The sequence below is a fragment of the Hemibagrus wyckioides genome, linkage group LG08, assembly GCF_019097595.1.
Source record: "Hemibagrus wyckioides isolate EC202008001 linkage group LG08, SWU_Hwy_1.0, whole genome shotgun sequence".
NCBI classification, from domain to species: Eukaryota; Metazoa; Chordata; class Actinopteri; order Siluriformes; family Bagridae; genus Hemibagrus; species Hemibagrus wyckioides.
Window position 1 is genome coordinate 13,921,979 of NC_080717.1, and position 25,518 is coordinate 13,947,496.

Genomic DNA, 25,518 nt, shown 5'->3' on the forward strand with positions numbered 1-25,518 from the left:
TGCATTTTGGCTCCATGCTCTCCCAGTTTTTCACATTGCTGTTGGGTAACTTTATACCACTCTTTTTGCAAAAAAGCAAACCACTCAGCTTTGCTTTATGGTTTATGACCATCCATCTTCCTCTTGATGACATTCCAGAGATTGGAATCCGGAGATTGGGCAGTGGTCTCTTATTTTTTTCCAGGGCTGTATGTATGTGTGTATATATATATATATATATATATATATATATATATATATATATATATATATATATATACATATATACATATATACATACATACATACATACATACATACATACATACATACATATATACATACATACATACATACATACATACATACATACATACATATAATATGTAGTGTATATATATACACTACCGGATCACTTGCATATTTCAGCTACGGAGGAATAGGGTTAGATGTTATGTCAGGATGATATCATTAATTTGTTAAAGACTTAAATCTTCAGATTATTTAGGGAAATAATATTTTATGTTCTCCTGGAAAAGGGCCACCCAGATTGTAACCAGCATAAAGTTCAAACATCAGGGTCTGTCATGGTATTAGGCATTTTAGTGCCATGGCATTGGTATTTTCTGTGTCGCATCTATGAAGGCACTGTTAATGCTGAAAGATAACATATATGTCCAAAAGTATACTATACTATACTATACTATATATATATATATATATATATATATATATATATATATATATATATATATATATAATGTAGTATGGTAGTATGTAGTGTGTATATATACACTATCTCAAAAGTTTGGGATCACTTGCATATTTCAGCTTGATTTCAGCTACGGAGGAAGACTCCATCAGCCAATCCATCTTGTGGGAGATGCTCCAGGAAGCATGGGGTGAAATCTCATCAGATTATCTTGAAAAATTGACAGCTAGAATGCCCAGGCTATTTTTTATTTTTTTTTATGAAGGCAAACTTTGAAGAAAACATTCATCATTTCCATCAAAATCATTATTTCTAACATGTCAGCATGTCCTGTTCTTTTGCTACGGAAATATCCACGGAATATATATATATGCCATGTCCACATACTTGTTCGCATGTGCATATTTACCAAAGAAAAAAACAATAAGGTTCATTTGTTTTGACTATTTTCAGTAGCATTTTCGATAGCTGTTTCTCAGCTGTTTTTTTTTTTTGTAATTGAGGTCATCATAATCCACAGTAGTAGTATTCGATAGCAAATGTTTTACTCTTTAGAATAATATGAATTGTTCAATCAGTTGTAGTGTCTGATAAAATTCATATAGGCCTATAATTGGCATCTCTGTGTATTCACACTGCATGTCTCATGTAAAACCCAATGCTAAATAAGAAAGTAAATTACACATTTAGGTGTTTCCTTTATGGGTTCCTTTTACATTCAAGTATTGTTAAGATGGATGGCTGACATGTACTTAATAATAGAAATACTGCTGGATTCAGTTAGACAACTACACCATGTGCAGTGCGATAGATAAGTTATAATGTCTGATAACTGAATGCAACATGCTTCAAGGTTTTTTGCTTGTTATGTGTTTTCCCCTTTTTTGCATGAAGGAAGTGGTGCTATATTGCCTGGAGAAGGATGTGAGAGAGGTGAACCGCCGGGACAATGCTGGCTACACAGCACTGCACGAGGCATGTGCTCGTGGTTGGACGCACATCGTGCAGGTGCTGCTGAAACATGGCGCTGATGTCAACTGTAGCGCACAAGATGGGACACGGTAAGCAGAAGGACACACAATACCAGCAGTGGACTAGTCTAATGCATTTTGAATTTTATAGGCCTTCTTCAGCTGTACTTTACAGGTCTATTTCTGATGATTACTAAAGGTCCATTCACACTGGGTGTGTAGCATCGTTTGATGTCATGTCAGGATGATATCATTAATTTTTTAAAGACTTAAATCTTCAGATTATTTAGGGAAATAATATTTTATGTTCTCTTGGAAAAGGGCCATCCAGCATGTAACCAGCATAAAGTTCAAACATCAGGGTCTGTCATGATATTAGGCATATTAGTACCATGGCATTGGTATTTTCTGTGTCACATCTATGAAGGCACTGTTAATGCTGAAAGATACCATATATGTCCAAAAGTATACTTACTGCTGAAAGATCAGCACCAACTTTTATACAGTAATGTGCAGATTTCCTCATGGTGAATTGTGATGGTGTATATTTTATTATAGTTCTGTTACAGCTGTAGAAAGGACATTATTTATAATCTTACTCTCCCGTGTCACCCAGATGAGGATGCGATCCCTTTTGGGACCTGGTTCCTCTCAAGGTTTCTTCCCAATGTCATCTTTTTACTTGCCACCTTTGCCTCTGGCTTGTTCATTAGGGATAAACATAAATTTGTATTTTAAACTTTATTTTTATTTTGAATTTTTATGTTCCTGTAAAGCTGCTTTGTGACATTGCCCATTGTTAAAAGCACTATACAAATAAAATTGAACTAATTTGAATTATTATATAAGCCTGTAAAACAGTGTTTGTTACAACATGAAATGTCTTTTAAAGGCCACTAGTGTTGTAGTGAGCAACAGGTGAGTGCAATTAATTAGTCAACAGGAGAGTTTGGGCTGTGTGGCCAATATGGGGCAAGATTCAATGTGGGTTTCCAGTAGCTCACAAAATTGACTTGTTCTTCTCTGTTCTATTTAGTTATTAAATGTTAAACAGTTAATGTGGCTGTCAGACTTTTCAGACTGGTAATCAAATGATGGAGTTGTCTGAGATTACAATTAAAGTGCCTTGTTGTGCTTTCTGCTGTCAGAAACTCACAGAATCTCTGCTGAAACATTTCCAGTGTGAATAGACATGAGAATAGTCACAATGCTTATGTTATGCATCCAGTGTGAATCCAGAAAAAGTGGTCTGGATTTAATGTATTTAGTGTAAACAAAAACAATATTAACTCAGTGATTTTGTTAATCCTTGCAGCCCCATTCATGATGCGGTTGCAGCTGATAGCCTGCCAGCAGTGTGGATGCTGTTAAACCACGGTGCAGATCCAACTCTGGCCACCTACTCTGGCCAAACAGCTGTTAAACTGGCCCAAAGTCCCAGCATGAAAACCTTCCTCAAAGGTAACATTTATTCACAGGTTTAATCACAGTTTATTTCTGTACCCAGAATATATCACACTGAAATGAATATTTTGGACTGTACATAGACACAAATAAAAATATTGAATGTGACATACTATTAATGAATTAATTCATAAATAGTATGGTCATTTTAGGTCCAAGAACTCTTAATTAAGGCATTGTTTTGTATTTTGGTTGTTTTTTAAAGATGACAAAATGAGTTAAATGTGGTGGATTTAATGCTCATGTTTTCTCTACAGGAATGTACATTTTTTTTTTTTTTTTACAATTTTCCTACTTGACAACTGAAAAAAAACAATTTAATAGTGTGATTAAAGTAGCCTTCATCTCACTCACACCTTACAATTTCATGGCCTCAGTTTAGTAACTTTGTCTCCACTCTTTGTGCACAATATAAAAAATAAGTAGATGCCAATATTGTTGAATTAAACCAACTAGGACTATTTGTGCAGCAATATTTTTCTAATTGATTCCTATTCTTTTAAGATTCCTATATAGATATATATGCTATCCTTATATTTATATATCATCTTTTTTTTTTTAATTTTCATTTCCTGCTTTTATATTACATAGTATTACATTAGGGTAAAAACAGCATTTCTTTCTATAATCTGCATTTTTCAATCTCTGATTTTATTTTTTCCCCAACACTAGTGCTTGTGTTTAAAAGTGGTGGTCTAGACACTATTGAAAACCTTAATTTCAGACATTTCTACTCCAAGGAAAATCTTGCGACTTTGGAGGTGTGAACTATGTGTATGTAATTTGCATCATATTTTAATTGGACGCCTAAACATGTACTTAAACAGATGCTTAAGCGGTCTTTGTATACATGTAACTATTCCAGTGTAAATATTGATGTGACTTTTGGACCTCCAGTGCTCATCAGCTGGAAACAGTCAGACTTGAATTAAATGTTTTTTTGGTGTGGATTTGGTACAGAAATGGGTATTTAGACCCAAGGTGCATCTACAGACTTGGGCACTATACAGAGGCTTTTCTTGCACATTATTAGCATAAGTATAGTATTAGTATATAGTTAGTATTATATAGTATGAGTATAAAGTAAAGTAATCACATTGTCATATTTTAGGCTGTAAATGCACTCAAAAGGCTATGGAATGGCATGTGAGGCTGATATTTAAAACAATTGCTCCTTTAAAGTCACAATGACATTATCAGGAGGAAGAATTTTTATAGATAAAATCATCAAATAACCTAAACATTAAGTAAACATAGCAGATGAATGCTTATCCTTCAGCGCATCTTCATTGACTGGTTTGAGCTGAAAGGATGGCTACAGCAAGTTAAATAACCACTTTTTAAAACCATAATACGCAGAAAAGCATCTCAGAAAGCATGTTGAGCTTATAGTAGTTGGGTTAGAACTGCAGAAGGCCACCTTCTACTGCTGTTAGCCTTGAACAGAAATCTGAGGCTACTGTACAAGCTCACAGATATTTTTCCAGTGCTCACCCGTCATGCAGTTTTGCAGGAGAAAATCACAGGAAATTTGGAAAATCACTTGGAAAATAAAATGACTTATGTTGCCAAATCTTAACATGACCCTGTGTTAATAGCATATGCAATCACGTTGGGAACATTTTTGCATAGCTTAACAAGCAATTTACTTATCAGGCTTTTGGAAATAATACAAAATTAAGTCTTCCTATGTTTTCTTTAATGGGCTGAACAATCAAAATAGAGTTTTATCTTTATCCTGTTCACTGTATCTTTTCTCTCTCAGAGTACTTCACTGACCTAGAAGGACGCCCTGATCAGGACCCAAGTCTACAGTGGGATTTTTACAGCAGCTCAGTGTTTGGTAGGAAACTTCATAAATGTGTAATTCAGAATTTAGTTAATAATTTGAGCTTCCACCAAATGAACGTAGTCTCGTTTCTCTGGTCATCTGGTCAAGTCAGGACTCAGGAATGAATTTATCTGTGTCTGGAACAATTTTTACTGAATTGGATGTCCAATAGGGGGAGCATTAGCACATTCTACTCACAGGGATATGTTGTCTTGTCATTCTGTTTATATCTGTGAATACTTTTTAGAGAAGGATCAGGAGGCCTGTTGGGACTTCCTGCTGTCTCAGCCTGAAGAGGAAGACAAGGAAGAATGGAGAGATCAGGGAAAGGAAAAGGACATTGATTGCCTTTTATTCGAGTTCTCCTCTGAACCCCTATTACCCTGCTACCATGTTCAAGTATCACTAACACAGGGGTGAGTGACCAAAGCACCTGATTTTAACACTGTTATGCATGCATAAGCCCATTTATATTAAGCCTATGTCTCTGCATTTACAGTTTTTGCAATTGGTTTCTGCTGATGGATGTGTTGAAGCGCCTGAAGGTCTCAGCTCGCATCTTTCGGGCAAGGTATCCTCAGTTTGAGGTGGTGAGCCTCACAAGGGCCGAACTTTGGAGGCAGGTGAGCGTTAGTCAGACGTGCATTGCCCCAGATGATCTGCGACCCGTTGATGAGGAGGAGGAAGAAGAGACAGTCGAGCTGGTGCGATGCATACCAGAGTTACAGGGACTGCTAGGCTCATCCATCCAGCTGCTACAAGAAGACGACAATGATGATGAGAGGTCAGAGGTCAGAGATAGCCTCTGCAACCGATAGCGACGTCCTGAGATGAGTGAGTAGCTGTTCACAGGCACTTGCGCCTCTTTATTTACTGGTAGATGCACTGCTACTAAAACCAGCACTTTGTATGTACACAAAATGGCTCATCAAAAACAGATGAGATCCTTGCAGAACACACCCTTCGTGCAGAATACCTTCCTTTTCCAGCAGCAGAAGGTGTCAATTTAGACTGACTTGCCTTGAAATCACTCATCGGAGAAGGGAGGACTCTAGCAGTGTGGACAAATTAAATTTCTGTTCCCAACCTGTAGGTATTTTTCACTGTTGATTAACTTCTCTCAAATCTTTTTATATGTATAAAGCTATAAGTATATGTAAATATGTATGTATATATTGACATCAGGGTGAGCCCAGTTTTGTTGTAATTTATCATTGATATGTTTTAATGTTTGTTTATTCCTGAGGTTATGTGAATAGTTATGACAGGGTGCCTAAGGCATTATTCTTTTTGTTTTATTTTGGTGAAATAAGAGGTTTATGGCCAGCTCATTGTGGCAGGAAGGACTCTGGGACAGATGGTTCCTCTGTAAACCTGTGAGAGTCTCTCTCTCTCCCTGTTTCACACTCTCTCTGTGAGGACCCCTAACCCAGAACATATGTCGATCGGCCTTGCCCTCCTTTACCTCACTGTACCTCGGCTCACATTGCCACCACAGTTCTGCTTCCAAACACCTTCACTGGTTGCATTAATCTTGGTTGGGTTCTTTGCAGTGTAGCAGGCAAAGGATTGTTCTTACATATTTATAAAATCCAATTAATTCTGATTTCTGAAGGTATCGAGTTATACATGAATGAGTTGACATGAGTTTCATTTTATGTTTACAAAACCTAAAGAGATTGTTAGATATCAAGGTATGAAGGCCCTTGTGCAAGCAAGAAGAAAAAGCAAACCTGTGGAATTTTTTTTTTTTTTTTTTTTTGGAAGATTTTGCTAGGGACTTTGTTCTGGACGATTGCCCAGCACCTTGTTCAGTTTAAGGTCATGAGAGGAGACCTCTCTTGCGTCCCTTGTTTTCCCCAGTGTACCCGGTTCCAGTGAGCATTGTGGTGCATGGTGTGTTTTATTTACATGGTTTGACTGTTTGTGTTTAATTTAATAGTCATTAATATATTTGACTTTTTGTGTATCAGACAAATGATATATGAAAGCTACTTTGTATGGTTGGTGCTTTATTTGAAATGTACAATTAATGATCCCATTACCCTACAGATGTTGTGTTCTCCTTCACTCCAAACAGTGTTTTAACAAGCAAAAGTACAGTTTTATTGTACTGGTGCTAAGATAGATTTTGTGTTGACAATCATTGACCTTTTTTTGAACTGAAACCAATAAATACTATTTAACTGAAGAGTGATAAATGTAAAAAGAGAGTTTAGTTTCATTACCAGTGGAAATCCACCAAGCCTTGATTCTGAAGGTTTACTGTCTGTGTGATGCGCAGAGGGGATGTGTTTATCCGATTCCTTTTAAAAAGAAATCAACCAGAATAAAGCATGATTGTCAAGTTTTACTTGTAATATTCAGTGCAATGTACAAGTATTGCTCAATTCTGAGCTTTTGCGGTTGTAGAAAAAAGCCTTTCTCAGTGAGCTAAGCCTGTAATTCATACCCTGGCCATGGTTCACACATTGCTTAATGAAAGTTTAGAATGATTGCAAGGTTTTTGGACACAAACATTTGGGAAAAACATTTGTCCAACAGAACATATAACCACCTATTTCTCTGGACATGCATCATTACATTCCAATATGAACAAAAACATATGCCTGAAAAAAATCGTTTGAGAAGGATTCTCTCAGTATTAGTTTTCGTCCACAGGACAGCAATTGTGTCTCACAATTATATATTCTTTCCCTCTAATTGTTATATAAAAATAGCAGAAAGTATGCAGTTGATCAAGGCAGACAGTAAAGGGGCATAAGTTAAGTCTATAGGTTGAGTCTCAAATATCTGCCTGTTAGAGCAAACAGTGGGTCCAAAATCCATTGTTTAAATCCTGATATAGTTCAACTGTAGTACAAGGAGCTGCTTGTGATTTAGCCATGGACTCGGTTGTTGAGAAACTATCACTGTGTCTCCACACTCTAGGAGCAAAGAGACAGGGCAAAGTTACAAAAGTGGAGATGTAAGTACAGTCTGAGGACAGAGGTTATTAGGCTGTTCATTAATCTGTTCAGGGGGATGAGAGTTCATGGCATGACTCGTCTGCAGTGTTCTCCAAAATTATGGGCACCTTTCATAAAAACTAAATGAATTTTTAAAAATCCCACATTAAATAACATTTTCTTCACAAAAATACATGCACCAAAATGATGGACACTCCTAAAATATTTTCCACAGGTCATTTGTCCTGAGTATCCAAGAATTCTGTTGTTGCCTTTAACCATGTTTCCCTGTGGTATATATTTGAAGTTGCTCATGTAAAATCCATCCATTATCCATTACCATGTCACAGAAGAGACAAAGTGTTTGATGACCTACACAAATAATGTAATAGACATAGATTTAATAATAAAAAAAAAAATATATATATATATATATATATATATATATATATATATATATATATATATATATAGGGCTATAACAAAAATAGTTGGAAGTTTGCATGAATTGGACACATGAGCATTCAGTTTCCTCACACAGTGAGGATGATGTTGAAAGAGGTAAAAAGAGAATATTTAGAAATACACAGTTTTATGCTTGTCAAGTTTCAAAATCAACTGTTAAACACTTCTTTCAAAATAACAGATTTTTGGAAAAACATTGTTCCATCTTAAAAGAAGTCATGAGCACCATGAGAAATCCAACATGTACTATGGACAGATGAGACCAAAATCAAACCTTTCGATCGTGTGAATGTTCATCAGCCAAAGAGAACTGCATGAAAGCATAGGTGCCCAATACCCACTGTAATATATGGATCCGGATCATTAATGCTTGGTGGCTGTTTTTTTTGTTCCATGGCTGTTGTGAAGATGACACCCAAGAATTCTTCCAGTTGTCAGGATACTTCAGACCAAAGCCTGGCTGCCTTTGCCAGGAGATTCAGACTTGTCCATAGCTAAAGTTTTCAACAAGTTGAAATGAGCAAAACTAACTTGCAAATAAACACAGAAATGGTAAAAACACACTCACACACACTGGCTAGAGTTAAACCTTACTGCAAGCTTGCTGTCTGAATTGAAGTCCTCATGAACAAGCCAACAAATTTAAAGGTGCTTAGAAAGTCCTACAGGAACCAACTGGAGCAAGATCCCTCTACTAATGCTATTACCTTGTAAGGGACTCTTGTCACAAAACAATAACAATAGTGGAATATATATATATTCCCCCATGATGCTGAGACTTTATTACATATCATTCTTTACGTATACACTGATCAGCTATAGCATTAACACCACTGATCGCTGAAATGAGCAGCTTTGATTATCTGATTCAGTGGCACCAGTCAAGGTGAGGTATATTATGCAGGAAGTGAACAATTAGCTCTTGAATTTGATGATTTGGAAACAGGAAAATTGGGTTAGAGTAAGGATCTGAGCAACTTTGATAATGGCAGAATTGTATTGTGTCAGAGAATATCCAAAATGCCAGGTCTTGTGGGGTATTCCCAGTATACAGTAGTTAGTACATAACAAATGTCTATGATGCCCAGGAATGTCTAAATGTGGAATTCAAAAGCTGTAATGGTCCATGGTTCAGTATTGACTAATTACTTAACTTGTATTTTGAGTAGTGCTGAGTCATTTGATGGTGCTAAAAGCCCCTCAGCATGCAGAAGGAATGTACTCAGTGGTATGAAGAGCTGAGTTCAACACAGTGGTGAGAGTTGAGTTAAAGGTTAATTGAAGGTGCAATAGCCTATTTAAAAAGTTCTTATTATTTCAAATAATCTTAAAATGTTGTACAATATGATAAAAAATAAGAAATAAGCCATGACCTCAGCATAAGTATATTATGTGGCTGAGAGAATCTTACTGTGGCCCATGACGGACTGCTTGTCTGTGTGCAGACGTGCCTTCGATCAATCTTTTTATAGACACTCTCCAACACCCCTTTATTTCTCACTCCATTTCAGTCAGTTTGGAAAGAAAGAATATAGTAGAAAACTTTAAACCTAGCCAGATATTTTATTTTAGATATACCCAAATCACCACATGCTTTCAAAAAAAGCACTTTTTGACAAGAAACATGCAAAAACTGCAATATATTTTGGGTGTCAATACAGCAAATTGTCTGTAATGTCAGGGTTGTAGGGATAGTATACTCTCTTCCCTGTCATTAAGAGTTTCAGGAAAGTGTTCAAGGAAAGAATTATTAGGAATTGGCGAGACAAAAATTATGGGCCACAGTGTCACGTCATGATCGTTTTTGGTAACGCTCATGCACTCAACAGTACCTTCACCTACTTAGCTGAATGCATTGTGAATATGATTGGTGTGGTCATCTTTCAAATTATAAAACCAACAGTCTGGCACAATGCACAGAGCTATTTAGACATTTTATCGCACACCCTGAAGTGGAAGGTGTGGAACTGGCTGTGTGTCTTTCTGACATTATGCATGTGAAACTATTTTATTTTACTAAAAAAATTGTTTTGCTTTTATACGTACAGAAAGGCCTGGTGCTGTCTCAAGCTTTTTTTCTCAGTATGGGTGCGAAGTCTGTGTTTGCTGGCACATCATATTGTCAAATCCATTTAAAATCTGAAACAGTATGGATTTAGGATGTTATACTGAGCTGAAGGAAGAACTGATTACAAGAACTGATTGTCAAACTAATTACAGCCACAGCTTCAGGTTTCACTTATACCTGCTCAACCCCAAATTACTACATTTTAGACTTATTAGTGCACTAAGTAGGGTGCAGAGGCAGCTATTTCATAGCCCAGATAATGCAATTGTATAAGGAGTACAGAGAGATTTGAGATATATGAGGAACTTCTCCAAACCTCTGAGATCTTGCTATTGGCTAGTTGATGCTCAGCTCAGCTCTCAGATTGGTCTAAAATTGGGGGCAAATCTCAAAGAGCAGGAATCTACCACATTTCTGTTGAAGTGTAATTACGAACTACAAAGACAGATTTAGTGTACTTAATATAATAAAGCAATCATAGTACAAAAAGCCCTATTTACTATATTTTTATTAGGATAATACATTAATTATAGGCCTATATGGGAAACAACTTCAGAATGAAGAAAACCAAAACTCCCTGACTTCCTCTTTCAAAGAAAGTAATAGGCGAACAGAATCCTGGGAGTGCTACACTACACTCCTCAACTGGGTGTAACCACACAAGACTCCGGATCCACCACAGCCCTGACCAGGATAAAGTGCTTACTGAAGATGCATGATAGAAGGAATGAACACTGCAATACAATAATATTGATGACACATCAACATGAAGAACTGCCTCCAACAGCTCTAAATTTGTCATCAATTGTGTCACACCTGAAAACTGCAAAGCCCCAGATACAATTGGTCTTCATTTATTCTTGAAGCTCTGTCTGCTTTTACAAAGTTCAGGGAGTTCAACCCCGTACCCAAACTCACACTGCCCAAGCCACCCCCACACGCTTTTTCCCCCCTTTTGAAGTGAAGTGCTGGGAGCTCAGGGAAAGCTTAGAGGCTTCCTTTCCTGCTCTTTCACATTTTAATACTTCACTTCTAAAGATGGGGTAAGTTTCTCACCACTTAAAGGGAACAGGAAACACTGCTTACACGTTAAATAATGCGCGCCTGGATAAATAATGCCAGTCAAAATCACTTGGGTTTCTTATACACACACACACACACACATACACATATACATATATATTATGTCCTATTTAGGCGTTTAGTAGTATCCATTATTGAGCACATGCTAGGTCAAATATATATATATATATATATATATATATATATATATATATATATATATATATATATATATATATATATATAATTTGACCTAGCATGTGCTCAATAATGGATATAACTACACGCCTAAATAGGACATAATCTGTAACTATATACTAAATATCTATAACTGTATACTTTTGCCAGGGAAAATATTCTTATGCGCTATATATAGGTGTAACTAAAATAACTGTGAAGTACCCAGTGCCATTTATTGTTCTTGTCAAGCCTTATTCATAGCTGACACAAGCCCCAAATCCAGTGCAGCATTTTGTGCTGAATCACAAGTTGACCAAGATAGTTTATTGTATGGATCATGATATGAAATATAACTGATACACTACATGGAACTTACTACTACATGCATACTATGACCCTTCACATATACTTTCTAAGGATTCTTCTACACATTACCTTCTAAAGAGGGATTTCAACTCAGTAACTTTCAGTAAAATGGACCGCCTCCAACTGCAGGCCTCTGATTGTCTGCTGCAGCAGTGTAGAAGTGCTGAGTGACCGGTGCGTGCTGTGCATCACAAATCTTCCACCCTTGTCTAGCCTTGATTACTCACACACAGATCTGAGATTTTTTTTTTCAGTGTTACATGGAAGAGACCCAGTCCATGAATCATTACTCGCCCATAATAAATAGCACATCAATACATTATTTCAGTTTAGTCAATATTCTGGTGTGAATTCTTTACACATGATTGCATGTATGGCTTCATAAATGTTTAAGGTATAATTTATAAATACTTTATATGAATTTATTTTTTGAATAAAGACAGACTCAGAATTTCAAACTATTAACATCTGGTGTTTGTTTTGTAACTAGACATAAGTATAATGTACATGCATAAAAAAACAATCATGTAAGTTGTTCATATTGTGTCTAGAATTGAATATTAGTTTGTAAAAATCTAAAAAAAAAATAAATAACATTCCATTCAAATCATATTGCTTTATAATATTGCTATATAATGACTCTAGTTTCGCCATTTATTTTAAAGTAAACTTTGAAGTGTATTTTTTATAACAAATAAGTTTACATCAGCGCTATTCTTAGTGATGATCATTTTATGATCTTGAGCAATCATCATAATTATATTATCATCACTAAAATATACTTGATATTTACACAAATCTTTATTTATAAGTAGAAATCAAATGTAAACTAAATAAAAAAGAGGCTACTCAGGGAAATTCACTTTAAAATATGATTAAATGTAAATTATTTGTGAGGGTAACTTGAAAAGCATGTTGTTTACTGATTAAGATAGAACGAACTAGATGTGACTAGTTCAGAGCTAAAGAGATGTGCGCTGCTATGTTTAATGGCTTTTTGCTGAGGACACACAAACCCTGAGTGTAGGAAACCCAGGCCCTAAACATCTCTGAGCTCTACACCCACTTTGTGTAACCAATGCACTTTCTCCAGCAACATGGTGCACCAATCAGATTCTTTGCTCTGATCAGGTACAGAGAGCATGATCGTGTTGTAGCAGGAGCATGCCTAGACATTTTGGCTCGACGTCAGATAAGGTAACCTGAGCAGGGATTCTCAAAATAGATGGGAACATCTAAGAAATCTGCTTTGGATTTATTGTTTTTGTCAATAAATATGTCAATTATTTCTAATATAGCACCACTCTAATCACAAATAACTTTTGATTGTGTTCAGAAATTTGTGTTGTGTGTACCTCTATTTGAGGCTGATACAAGAAGTGTCAGTATCAAGGTTTGTTCTATGTTGAATGAAGCTAAGGACTGACTCAGGAGCTAAGCCAGTACGTGTCAAATGACAAATCGCAGAAGGGCAGTATGAGCTCAGTGGGAAGGACATCAGAAAAATGGGGAACACCATGTCTGAAAGCAGATGACTGAGCACAGGGCACAATGAATGCATTACTGTATTTTCTCAAATCTTTAACTGTATCCAGCTGTCTTCCATAAATCTCAGCCGCATGAAATCATTTTGAAGTGCAGTGAATAGCAACATATTATTTATAACCATATCAGTCCATTCATGGCACTTTGGTACATGCCTGGACCAGAACACTGAATACTGTACTTGTATGTGTACTGATAGTCATCATAAAAATACAGAGTGTGCAATAAAAGTAAACACACCTTTATTACTCTGAAGAGTTAAATTTTTTTAAGTCATGGCTGACATCCCATGTATTAAACTTTATTGCAATTCACATTAGAATTAAAACTAAAATTCAGCCCACCCTGCAGTCATCAAAAAGCACTGTGCTGGCTACTGAAAGTGTAGCTTATTGCATTATTGTGTAGGATTACTGTGAGACAGAGTCACTGTGCTGTATTTCACTCATTACAGCTCTCCTTCTATACACAAGGCTAAGTATTGTTAAGGCCAGTGGGGTGAGCATGGCCTAATACCAGCTGATCTTGTGAGCTGCCACTTGCCCTAGAGGCAAAATAAAAAATAAAAACCCAGGCACTTCAGCAACTGGCTCACTACTGTTGTACATTAAAACGGTCATTTGCATATTTCCAAGATTTATTGTATCACTAATACTTTTTAGTATTCATGTGCTTGGGTAGTTTGACACAGACAGCATGGACACATCTTGCATAACTAGGTCATTTAGTTTATAGCTGTTGAGAAAGTGACTTTGATGAGTGTCAGAGAACATAAATACAGCCCAGAGAGCTGCCTGGCAAACACTGTGCCAAGTCTTGCCTGCTTGATCATGCAGTCTTGTTGTGATCAGTAGCATGGAGCTATGATGAGCCACTCAGATGTTGGCACACTTTTTAACAGCTTTCAGTGTTTGCCTTATAAGTGCTAACATCATCATGTAAATCAGGATCAGTTACTGACTGAGAATCAAGCTTATGTTGCGTTGACCTTTTCATATGCTGTTGACACAAGCAAAAAAATCAGAGGGGTGTTTATATGGAGAGATGTTTTTGTGGGTATCAGTGTCATTGTCTCATCAATACAAAACCAAAAACAAATTGAAAAAAAAACAAAACATCTTTTAAAATATTCTTTTTGTTTAGGTGCTGATTTAGCATACTTTTTCAACTTCTTGTTGTGATGCTTGCATCAAACCAGACAGTGAAACGTCAGATCTGTGTATCTGTACACGTGAACTTTGCAATACTGCAACAGCTCAAAACCACTGTGTTGCAATTAATATCGTCAGTACTAATGGAGCAATGTGGTGGGGTTTCGAAAACAGTTTCTCCAGGAACTAATGAGCACAGGCAACTTTGTGAAGAGACTGTGTTATCTAGTCTCATACAAATCATCGGGGGAAAAGTGGAACATTTTAGACTGGCCAAGTCAATCACCAGACCTTAACCCTGTTGAGCCACATTTTACCTTGTGAAAAGACTGAAAGGAGGAAACCCCCAAAACAAACAATAAATGAAAGCTGTGGTGCCAGCCTGGAAAAGCTTCACAAAAGAAATCAACAGTTTGGTGATATCAGTGAGTCACAGGCTTAATGCAGTTATTGCAAGCAAAGCAATACACAAACAAATATTAAGTGTTATTTACTCCAAGACTCTGTTCATATACTTTTGCTTAATGAAGAATTGTGTGGTCTGATACAAAAGGTTTTATGTTGTTTAACACCTCTAGATGTAGAAAATAAAAGCTGAAATCTGAAACACTAATCTCATATCCATCTTTTGATACTTATGTGTATAACACAGATGAACTGGCCTTGCTGTTATATATACACACACACACCCCACCACATTTATTTTTTCCTTTTGTTGGTCAGATGTGTGCACTTATATTCTTTATGAAAAGATACACTAGAGACCAAGTCACTATTAATTTCCAGTCTTTAACACTTGCATTGAAGTCATGATTTTCTTGCTGTTTGTTTCAACACCCCCCGTTTAATCACCATTGTACCTTGAAAGCATTGTTATCGGAACAGCCACAGTTGAGTGAACTGTTACTATGGGAAAGTGCCAGGAGAAAGAAAGACTCAGGTGTGTCAGGGAAGACAAGGACAATAGTGTTTATGAAGACATTATAATGGTTGCTATATGCCCAAAGCTAAGGCATGGGAAACTACTAGAAGCAAATCCAGGTTTAGGCATTTGCACATTAGCAAGTGAGGCAGCTTTCAGGTTCAAACATGCCAGCAAAAGGGCACATTCCTTTCAAAGCCTATTAGGTTAACCACAGACAGGAGCAACATTTAAGATAAGATTGCTTCAAGTGAAGATGAAACATGAAAACACTAAAAAGTCTGCTTTATTTATTATACTCATTATGTTACATTTTATACATATAAAAAGTAAACATTTAGGGCAAAACAAAAACCAATAAACTAAAATGTGGCAACAGTAGTACTCAGACAGGACAAACTGATCAAGAGAGACAACATTTATCTTTTCCATGGAGAACACAACCCAAGGGGCACCTTCTCTGGTTGGAGTGCAGAAGAGCAAGCCTTGTTAAAACTTAGCCTGGGGATATTACAGGACCACATTCTACAGAATTTAATCTAATGTGAAGAAAAACAGAATAACCAGCATTCAGTGTTTCTCCAACACAACCCAAAATGTGAGCAACATCAACCAAAGACAGACATTTAAAGCCACATGGTAAAGGGTCGGTCATTCACTTAGTGAAGTGAAGACACCTAATGGGGTCACAGCAATATGAGCCTTTAATTTAAACGCTTCTGAAATCACACAGCTTTTCTGTTCATCCCCCATAAAAGCAGTAACTACTTATGATTAATTGTGCACCTGGAAATTGGTTTAGTTCTTGCTTAAAAGCAAAAAGGTTAAGCAAGAGTCCATAGGCAAGCCTAGATGTGAGGGTCCAACTGCTCGAGCATCATCCCTCAGCAAAGTGTAAGTTGCAGTCCAGTGTTAAGCTTTATAGGTCTTATCGTAACAGACTCCCACCACCGATTTCCCTCTTGTAGCGGTTTGTGAGGTTATCTGCTTGGTCTGTGAGCTTGGACAAGACCCCGAAGAGTCCACGGAGGTGGAAGTGGAACTGGCTTTCTAAGTCGGCGTCATCTTCTGCTGGTCCGTCTGGCACCTGCTGTTCCTCCTGCTTCACCGCCATTTCCAGGAAGCTGGCGCCGCCACCCAGGTCACGTTTCAGCAAACCCCACTCCATCTCATTCTTAATGGACTTCAGCAACAGGTAATGCTCGTACATGTCCCTTTGCTTGCTCGGGAAGGGCAGCTCGTTGTTGCTGTGCATCGACGTATCCCCTTCTTGCTCATCCAGTGGTACGTCCCGCAGTAAACTAGGCACCATGATGGTCTCGTCCATGTTGTTGGCCGCAGCGAGGAAGCGGTTCATCACGTTTAGCAGCGAGTGCTTATGAAAGCTGGCGTCCGAGTTTATTTGCATCATGGTGTTGGAGTTTGAACCACTGACGGAGTGCGAGTTTAGTTCTGCAGATGCCGGTTAAAACCTGGGGTGGAAAAAATACATAAAAAAACTTTGTTACTGTAATCAGGAAAAAGATGCACGATGAAGAAACCGCGATCACTGATTTCATTAGCATGCATAAACTAGCTTAACATGGCCAGATAAGCTAATAAGATTAAAGCGTTTAAATTCGTTGATGATAATAGATAACTTTTCTCGTCGTTTTAATTTATGAAGCATCTCGAGTGAGCAGTGAAGCATTTTAAGATGATCAAGCAAAGTCGCCCACAATTAACGTTAATATTTAGACAAGCCGGGTGACCAAGCCCTTCAATACGCTGCTCCTAACACGAAGATGCCAGCACATGGCTAAACACGGACTTAACATCAAATCGTATAAACACTACGAACACTAACCTGGATGAAACTAACACCTGGAGCACAAATTTCCTCGAAGCTTTGTTTGGATCTGCTGTTTCTTGGGTTCTCTACTCCACACTCCGGAGAAGAATGACTCTTCTGTCAGTAACTGCAGTAGGAGGTTTTTATAGCTCTGACTTGTCGCGAGTTGAACGATTCATCCAATGGTGTAGCGTTCACAGCATGATTGGCATTCTCAGTAGCCAATCCAGCGTCAGGATTTCATTCTAGAATACGCCCTTAAATTGAGTCGCTATTTTTCCGACCAATCATCATCTTTAGTCAGAGCTAAACCGTGAACCCGAGTGCTTTGGTCAGTATGAAGGGAGATGTGGTTTGTCATTGTAGTTACTCAGATTATTTGGTTTAGCTGACCATGACGAGTGATTATTCTTCTTTACCTAACTGTGACATATTTCATGACATCTTACACCACCTTCTATCTAACATAGTGAAATTATTTTGAAATACGTTTAATAAAATATATTGAAATAGTCAGAATGAGAAACACACTACTGATCCTTGCAGTAATATAATTGAGCCTGCTTTCCCTTAATCCTGTTAACCGATCAGCTCTTGAACCAGCAGAAACAGATCCTGTCTGTCTCATAGCCTAGCATTAAATTAGACTGCAAAAGGGGAGAGAGAGAGACAGACTGAGACTTAAAAATGACTACCATCAGTAGTCTGAAGAATTTGTATGCGAATTGTAAAGCCTGGGTCAGTGCTGCCACCTTGTGGACTTGTGGCCAGAGCTTCTTTGAAAAGAATCCTCCTTTCGGATATTTTCAATAACTGACTTCACAAAGACAAATTAACTTACGCTTGTTTATTCATTTTGATGTATAATACATGCTGTTCACAAAACTCAAAGCAAGCTATTAACACTGAATTATCATGTCAGAGAACAATACAGATACTACAACGCTTTAAAATGTTAACTTAGACATACAAGATATCGGGTACATGTCACTCCAGCGGACTTGGAAATGCCAGTGTTTCACAAAAAGGAAAAAATGGGAGTTACTTTCGGTAAGCACTCTATCAGGGCAAATGAGCCCTCAGTTGGTGTGTTGCAGGGAATGTGCATTAAATGAACACATTATTATAATTAAGCCACTCAATCAACAAAAGCAATACATATATTTATAATACACTGACTCAGTAAGATACATCAGTGTTAATGTCAGTAAACCTCAAATTCATTATTTAATGTTGATCCATAAAGAAGGGTCTGAAGTTCAACATTTGTTAGGTAAGGCAATATTACATGAAACAAGGATCGAATATACAATGTGACATCAAATCATCATAACCCCAGTTTGTTTCCACTCAAAATAAATGTGACCTACTGTTAGTAATTTACTAACCTGGAAAAAATTATCCTATTAAGACCAACTATCAAAGGCAAGTCAGTCAATGTATATGCCATCAATTTAACAAGTTTAACACTGGCTAAAAAACCTGCACAAGCTTCACTTCTTTGTAAATCCTATATAATTTTCATTTACAAACTACAAAAGGCACATAATTGCATCAAGATGAATAACTGAAAAGACATGATCCCCTATATAGCAAATTAAATCCTTTCCCTTCGTTCTAGTTGCCATGGACTAAAACTTAAAAAATGGTAGCTGGATGATTTTCTAAAATGAAAGAAATCTAAAACTACATGGCTTCCCTTTGTGTCGTATATTACAGGTGATGTCATGTTTCCTCCCTACAAGAGACAAGAATGACAAAGTCAGATCTAATTACCAACATTCATAAGGAAATATTTTATAAACAAATCAGTTGTGGACAAAATCTTTTTTTTTTTTTGTAAATTATCAGTCAAAACATGTTGCAAAAAATTTTGGAAAAACAATTAATGCTTTACCTGAAATGCCTAAACCATTTCATACTGGTTGTTGGTGATGTAGCGTGACAAGCAACAGGCCAGGAATACACCAATAAGCTGTGATGGAAGTTAAAATAGATTTGAAGGCACATCTAGTTTCACCACATCTTAAAGAACAATTTGACCAAATTAACTGCTATGACAGAAAGAAAAACATATCTATTAATGCTCTGGTCATTGTGATCAGCAACTAAACGTTTTTAAAACAGTCTTCCTGTCATAATAGGATACAGTCAGTGGTTTTGTTTCCTGCCTGTCAATTATTTTGTATATGAATGGTATACTATTAAATGAACAGAAAACCAAACATTAATGCAGCATGAACCTGAGGGTGTCCTTTTTTTGAAACATGAAGCTGAGGTTGCTTTGCTGTTTGAGGGGTCATTATTTTATTTTGATGGTTCTAGTGTAAATCACCCTTCCAATCTGTGACCTTCTCAAATGCCATGTAACATACTTGATAGCTAGGTAACTAGTAACATCAGCTGTGATATGCTCTAGCTAGGCCTGCTCATTACGAGCCAGTGTTACATGAATGGCAAGTAAAAAGCTGAAACTGGAGTTTGCTTGGGATACAGTTTATGAAAGTGCTGCTGTGACTACAAACTTTACATCGAAACAAGCAGGTGCACACCAAGCTGGTTCCACAAGTTAAATTAGTGTCAACATTATTACGCTTCTTAGGAGCCTGGAAGGAACCAGCTTGTGCAAATGTTGCTCTTGTTTTCTGTCGTTCATTATCAAGGCATTGTGCATGTGCACAAGTCTCAGGAGGCAGATTTGGATGAAGGGTGTGGTATTGTATGAGGGATAGGCTTATAACATCATCTACCACAGATTCCAACAGTCACATAAGTTTAAAAAAATGCTATTGCTTAAGAATTGAACATTGTAAAAAATAAACTTGATTTTACCTGGAAAAATGCTATTCCAAAAGATATCCCAGCAATGATCCCCAGATTAGACTCCATTGCAGTAGTCACCAGTGAGAAGCAGCCCTGCAACAGTAATTAAACACAACAAACAATTTTTCTATTCCATTCAATTACCAATCTATTTTCTAATTTCATGGCTTAGGTATAACACATTACAGTTTTATTTAGTCTGTGTTCACAGACAGGAGGCTGCAATCTCACCTGTTTGTATACCACTGTTCGAGCCAGGTTGAGATCTTTGAGATTTTCAGCGGTACAATTAGCCAAAGGCATACAGCAGCTTGTCGGTATGCCATGCTGCTTGAAGTACTCTGTCTGTTCCCAGCTGGTGTAGTTGTACACGCCACAACACTTCAGCTAAATATCACAGTACAACAACATTATTAGAATGATTACAGATTTCAATAAGAAATAAATAAATGAGATATTGCAAATGATATGGAATGCATACTGAAGCACAGCACAAGCATCTGCTGCACAACACGTTCCCAGTAATAAATACATATTCATTAAAAAGCCACAAACGTAAAAAGAGAGGTACACCGATCAGGCATAACATTATGAGCAGTGAGAGGTGAAGTGAATAACACTGATTATCTCCTCATCATGGCACCTGTTATTGGGTGGGATATATTAGGCAGCAAGTGAACATTTTGTCCTCAAAGTTGATGTGTTAGAAGCAGGAAAAATGGGCAAGCATAAGGATTTGAGCGAGTTTAACAAGGGCCAAATTGTGATGGTTAGACAACTGGATCAGAGCATCTCCAAAACTGCAGCACTTGTGAGGTGTTCCCGGTCTGCAGTGATCAGTGTCTATCAAAATTGGTCCAAGGAAGGAGCAGTGGTGAACAAGCAACAGGGTCACAGGTGGCCAAGGCTCACTGATGCACGTGGGAAGCGAAGGCTGGCCTGTGCGGTCCAATTAAACAGACAGGCCACTGTTGCTCAAATTGCTGAAGAAGTTAATGCTGGTTCTAATAGAAAGGTGTCAGAATACACAGTGCATCACAGTTTGTTGTGTATGGGGCTGCATAGCCACAGACCAGTCAGGGTGCTCATGTTTACCTCTGTGCACCAGCGAAAACAGCAACAATGGGCATGCTGGCATCAGAACTGGACCATGGAGCAATGGAAGAAGGTGGCCTGGTCTGACGAATCACATTTAAAAAAAAAAAAAAAAATGTTTTTAACCTTACATCACATGGACGGCCGGGTGCATGTGCATCATTTACCTGGGAAACACATGGCACCAGGATGCACTATGGGAAGAAGGCAAGCCAGCAGAGGCAGTGTCATCCCAATCCTTGGGTTCTTGGGTCCTCTTTCAGCAGGATAATGTGCCGTGCCACAAAGCAAAAATGGTTTAGGAATGGTTTGATGAGCACAACAATGAGTTTGAAGAGTTGACTTGGCCTCCATATTCCCCAGATCTCAATCTAATCAGACATCTGTGGGATATGCTCAACAAACAAGTCTGATCCATGGAGGGCCCACCTCGCAACTTACAGGACTTAAAGGATCTGCTACTAACATCTTATTGCCAGATACCACAGCACAACTTCAGGAATCTAGTAGAGCCCATGCCTTAACAGGTCAGGGCTGTTTTGGCAGCAAAAGGGGGACCAACACATTATTAGGCATAATGTTATGCTTGATCGATGTATATCACACAAATTAAAAGCTTAAAAGTAATTATTGTAAGCAATGATTCAAGCATTTTTAGCAAATATCGCCTTCAGTTACACAGACCAACAGAGAGACTATGCTTTTCTTGCTGATAGTTCAGTGCTACTCATGTGAAATGCCTGCTGAAAGCCTGATTGACCAATGCTTACAGATTAATACAAAGATGCGGTATAGCAAAATTCAGCTTCACTGAACTTATGGTTCCTATGAAATAGTTATTAGCTTAGCTATGATGTGCTACAGCACCACCATTAGGTCAACTGAGCCCATCTCAACTCAGTGGCAGTAGGAAGTATGACCTACTGACCAAATATCGTGTCTCTTCCTTTTTAGCTTCAAAATATAAACTGTATACACAGTGAGTTATTGGAGTTCTACTGCTTTTCAGTTGACAAATTTACACAAAAACTCTTACAGATCCCTGCATGGAATCCACTGCTTGGTTTCTGCCATCTGTAGTGTCGTAATTCTTTTCAGCATTCCAGTATACGTCTTTAAGGACTGCTTTGATCTATAGGGGAAAATGCTGTTAATACTGGATCAATTTTACATCAGAGTTCAGTAGATCTTCATAAACAAAGAAAAAAAAAAAAATCACCTCATGTCTGAAAACAAAGCCAGAAATGCCTGCCACAAGTTCGGCCAAAAACACCAGAGTCAGGAACATAGCATACTGCAAAACACAAGTACACAAGAAACATATGGACAAAATGCATCAGAAATAATCATTCTATCCTCTAAGAGTGAATCAGACTAAAAGTTACACTGTCAATCTATTATCTGATTTATGGTGCAATAATAAGAAGCTAATTTTACTTTGCCTTTAATGGAAGTTTTATTATTATAACAACAACGTTTGCTTGTTCATATTCATATATTTCTGTCGACTTCTATTGAATTTTGGAACTGACCAGTTTCAGCATCCATGGACTACCACGGCAGGTGGCGAAACACCCGAACAGGCCAAAGATGACGATGACTGCACCGGTGCCAATAAGGACATATGGTGCATTGGTGCTCATGTCTGAGGCTAGCAGGAGATAGGACTCCAGACTAACCTTTCCCCAGACCCCCACTGCTAACAGGATCACCCCTGTGAACTGGGGACAGAGACAAAAACAGGATGAACTGGGGACAGAGACAAAAACAGGATGAACTGGGGACAGAGACAAAAACAGGATGAACTGGGGACAGACAAAAACAGTATGAGCTTGGGACAAAGACATTGTGAAACATTGTAAATGATACCTTTTTCCCCTGATATTTCAGTATGTTATTATGTATAGTAAGTGATTTAGTTCTGTCTTTTTAATGACACACTTGCGTACCTTGTGATTAAAGCACTGATGCAAAGTACTAGTTACTGGGAGTGTTTTACTTATATATATATATATATATATATATATATATATATATATATATATATATATATATATAATTACTTTGTGATGTTTTGTTATCTAACAAAGCCAGCATCTCATCTCCGTGCATGTTTCCGCACATTACTCTCCCCCGTCTCCAGGCCATCTGGCAAGGTAGATTAGTAAAAGTAATAAAAAGTTCGCGGACTCTGAACTCATTAAGGCCACGTTTGATGACAATAAATCATTTTCAACTGATTTCCATATGCTGGAGTTGCTTTGTTAGTATTCATTCAACTGTACTATACAAACAAATCTGAAATAAGTACGGATTCGTTCGGACACAAGTTTAAAACAAACAAAAGGACTCGTGTTTACTCATTTGTTTCATTTCAGCATCTCCATTTTGTTTTTGTTTTCTAGATCTAATCATTAATCTCACACGAATAAACAATGCCTGTTGTTTACTTCGCTAGTAAAACTAGTCACATAAAACAGGCTGCAGTTAGCTAGCCATTTATTTGAAAGCGACCATTTAAGAGCAAGCTTTCTGTCAAGTCTTGACCTTCTTTTTCGTAAGTCGAAAGAAAACAAAGAAACTGCAAAGTTGTATATTTTGGCTTTTTGACTCGAATTAAAATAAGTTTAAAAAAAACAACTGGTCAAACAGTTGTTCTACGTGTATCCATCGCATTGCGCGTGCAGACTCATTGTGTGCTACACATCGGGGCTAAGCTAAACAGGCTAGCTAAATGTCTAATTCAGCGAAGTTGCGCACTATACGAGAAACAACAACAACTTACCCAGAATATAAGGCTGTAAGAAATCAGAAAGGTCTTCAGACATGTTATCACAGGTTTGGTCTGCAATCTTCTAGACGGAGGAGACATTTCGGGTTTTAAGTCTGGTCGTGTTGCCGATTTTGCTTGTTTGATGTTAGGAGGGGGAGGAAAACTGGGATTGTTGGAAAAGTTCTTTTTTGTCGAGGCGAGTGGGAAGGAAATGTCGTAGGAGCAACTGAGGCTGTACCTCCGGGGTGAAGAGAGTGTAGACGTCTCAGGAGGATCACATGAAATGATGAAGGGAAGAACTTTTACCTCAGAGCTTGAACTTTGTAGCGTTATGTTTTGAGAGACTATGAAGTCATCGGATAAGACACCTCAGACAACATTTTGAAAACACTCATATCTTTATAAACAGCTGTATGTCGAGAAGAAAGCGCTTTGATTCTTTCCTAACGCTGTGTGTGGCATTTCTAAACAGAAATGATGCACTATAACTTAAATACATTAATGATGTTGTGAACAAAAGTTCACCATATGGTACAATATTTGTGAGTGTGTTAACTTTCTTCGTAGCAAAAGTAAAATTATTGACTTTTTTTTGTTCACCACCAACTAATTTAAGATATACCCTGCAAATGTGTACCATTATATTCATTTATATTCCAAATACTTTAGTATTTGGAATGGGAATGAAATAAGTTTTAACTTAAGTTGGCCTATAGCCAAGAAAATAGGAGACAGTAATAAAACTAATGCAGACAATACAAGCTCAGGATGTGTGCCATTAACCGAAGCCTTGTGCTAAACAATGTGCTAAACTCAAACAAACAACAAAATATAAGGTCCCCAAAAAGTGGTTTAATGGATCAACTTGCCATATAAAAGTTGAGTCATCTAAGGTGATCCAAATCTAAATATACTTTTTAATAGTTAAGCCCCCATTATGCTGATATTATTGGTGTTACTCAAATAAATATTAATTTCTATAATAAGATCTGAAACCTGAAGATGGTTTGCCAAGTCTCTAGGATTAAGAAACAGAGATGGATGTCTTCAGATGAATGAACCTCTAGGATTTGCACTCTCCTCAGAGCTGCTGTAAACAATGACCATACTTTTCGTTGGCTTAAACTTTTTTATTCTTGGTACTTTTGTTTTTGCTCTTTTATTTCTTTTCTTTTCTTTACTTTTTCAAGCTTCTTCAATGGCTTGTTTTTCAGGCCCTTCCGTTTGTTTTTTAATTCAATTCAGTTCAATTCCATTATATTTTTTTTCATATATTTATTTTTCTTTTTTTGTCTTGTGTAATGGGTATGCTGAGTTTCTGAGCCCTTTCCT

General features: G+C 37.3%; 3 protein-coding genes across 9 annotated transcripts in view; 1 reads left to right on the plus strand and 2 right to left on the minus strand.

Annotated features, from left to right (window-relative positions):
• The window catches only part of bcorl1 (BCL6 corepressor-like 1), a 32,383-nt gene extending 26,498 nt beyond the window's left edge, over positions 1 to 5,885 (plus strand). For all 7 annotated transcript variants that reach the window (XM_058397587.1, XM_058397591.1, XM_058397585.1 and 4 more), the window contains exons 8-12: positions 1,586 to 1,752; positions 2,978 to 3,123; positions 4,892 to 4,969; positions 5,205 to 5,373; positions 5,457 to 5,885. In XM_058397587.1, coding sequence (XP_058253570.1) covers positions 1,586 to 1,752; positions 2,978 to 3,123; positions 4,892 to 4,969; positions 5,205 to 5,373; positions 5,457 to 5,775 — 879 coding nt within the window. In that variant the 3' untranslated portion in view covers positions 5,776 to 5,885. The remainder of the gene's footprint in view (positions 1 to 1,585; positions 1,753 to 2,977; positions 3,124 to 4,891; positions 4,970 to 5,204; positions 5,374 to 5,456) is intronic.
• A 10,047-nt stretch (positions 5,886 to 15,932) lies between these two features.
• On the minus strand, positions 15,933 to 17,661 carry mid1ip1l (MID1 interacting protein 1, like). The gene is made up of 2 exons (XM_058397286.1): positions 17,511 to 17,661; positions 15,933 to 17,136 (listed from the first exon to the last, which is right to left on the minus strand). Exon 2 carries the CDS (start codon positions 17,073 to 17,075, stop codon positions 16,593 to 16,595), a length of 483 nt encoding a protein of 160 aa, XP_058253269.1. The 5' UTR covers positions 17,076 to 17,136; positions 17,511 to 17,661; the 3' UTR covers positions 15,933 to 16,592.
• A 666-nt stretch (positions 17,662 to 18,327) lies between these two features.
• Positions 18,328 to 24,414, minus strand: tspan7 (tetraspanin 7). The gene is made up of 8 exons (XM_058397284.1): positions 24,199 to 24,414; positions 22,946 to 23,134; positions 22,633 to 22,707; positions 22,450 to 22,545; positions 20,550 to 20,705; positions 20,328 to 20,411; positions 19,393 to 19,470; positions 18,328 to 19,233 (listed from the first exon to the last, which is right to left on the minus strand). The coding sequence occupies exons 1-7, from the start codon at positions 24,283 to 24,285 to the stop codon at positions 19,402 to 19,404; spliced, it is 756 nt and encodes a 251-aa protein (XP_058253267.1). The 5' UTR covers positions 24,286 to 24,414; the 3' UTR covers positions 18,328 to 19,233; positions 19,393 to 19,401.
• Between the last annotated feature and the right edge of the window lie 1,104 nt (positions 24,415 to 25,518).

Bases quoted from the DNA above. Each gene is read 5' to 3' on its own strand.
- mid1ip1l (XM_058397286.1), bottom strand. From the start codon at position 17,075: ATGATGCAAATAAACTCGGACGCCAGCTTTCATAAGCACTCGCTGCTA.
- tspan7 (XM_058397284.1), bottom strand. From the start codon at position 24,285: ATGTCTCCTCCGTCTAGAAGATTGCAGACCAAACCTGTGATAACATGT. The intron at 22,708-22,945 runs GTCAGTTCCAAA...TGTGTTTTGCAG, and splicing joins GTCCATGGATGCTGAAACTG to TATGCTATGTTCCTGACTCT. The intron at 20,706-22,449 runs GTAAGAGTTTTT...TGTGATATTTAG, and splicing joins TGGATTCCATGCAGGGATCT to CTGAAGTGTTGTGGCGTGTA.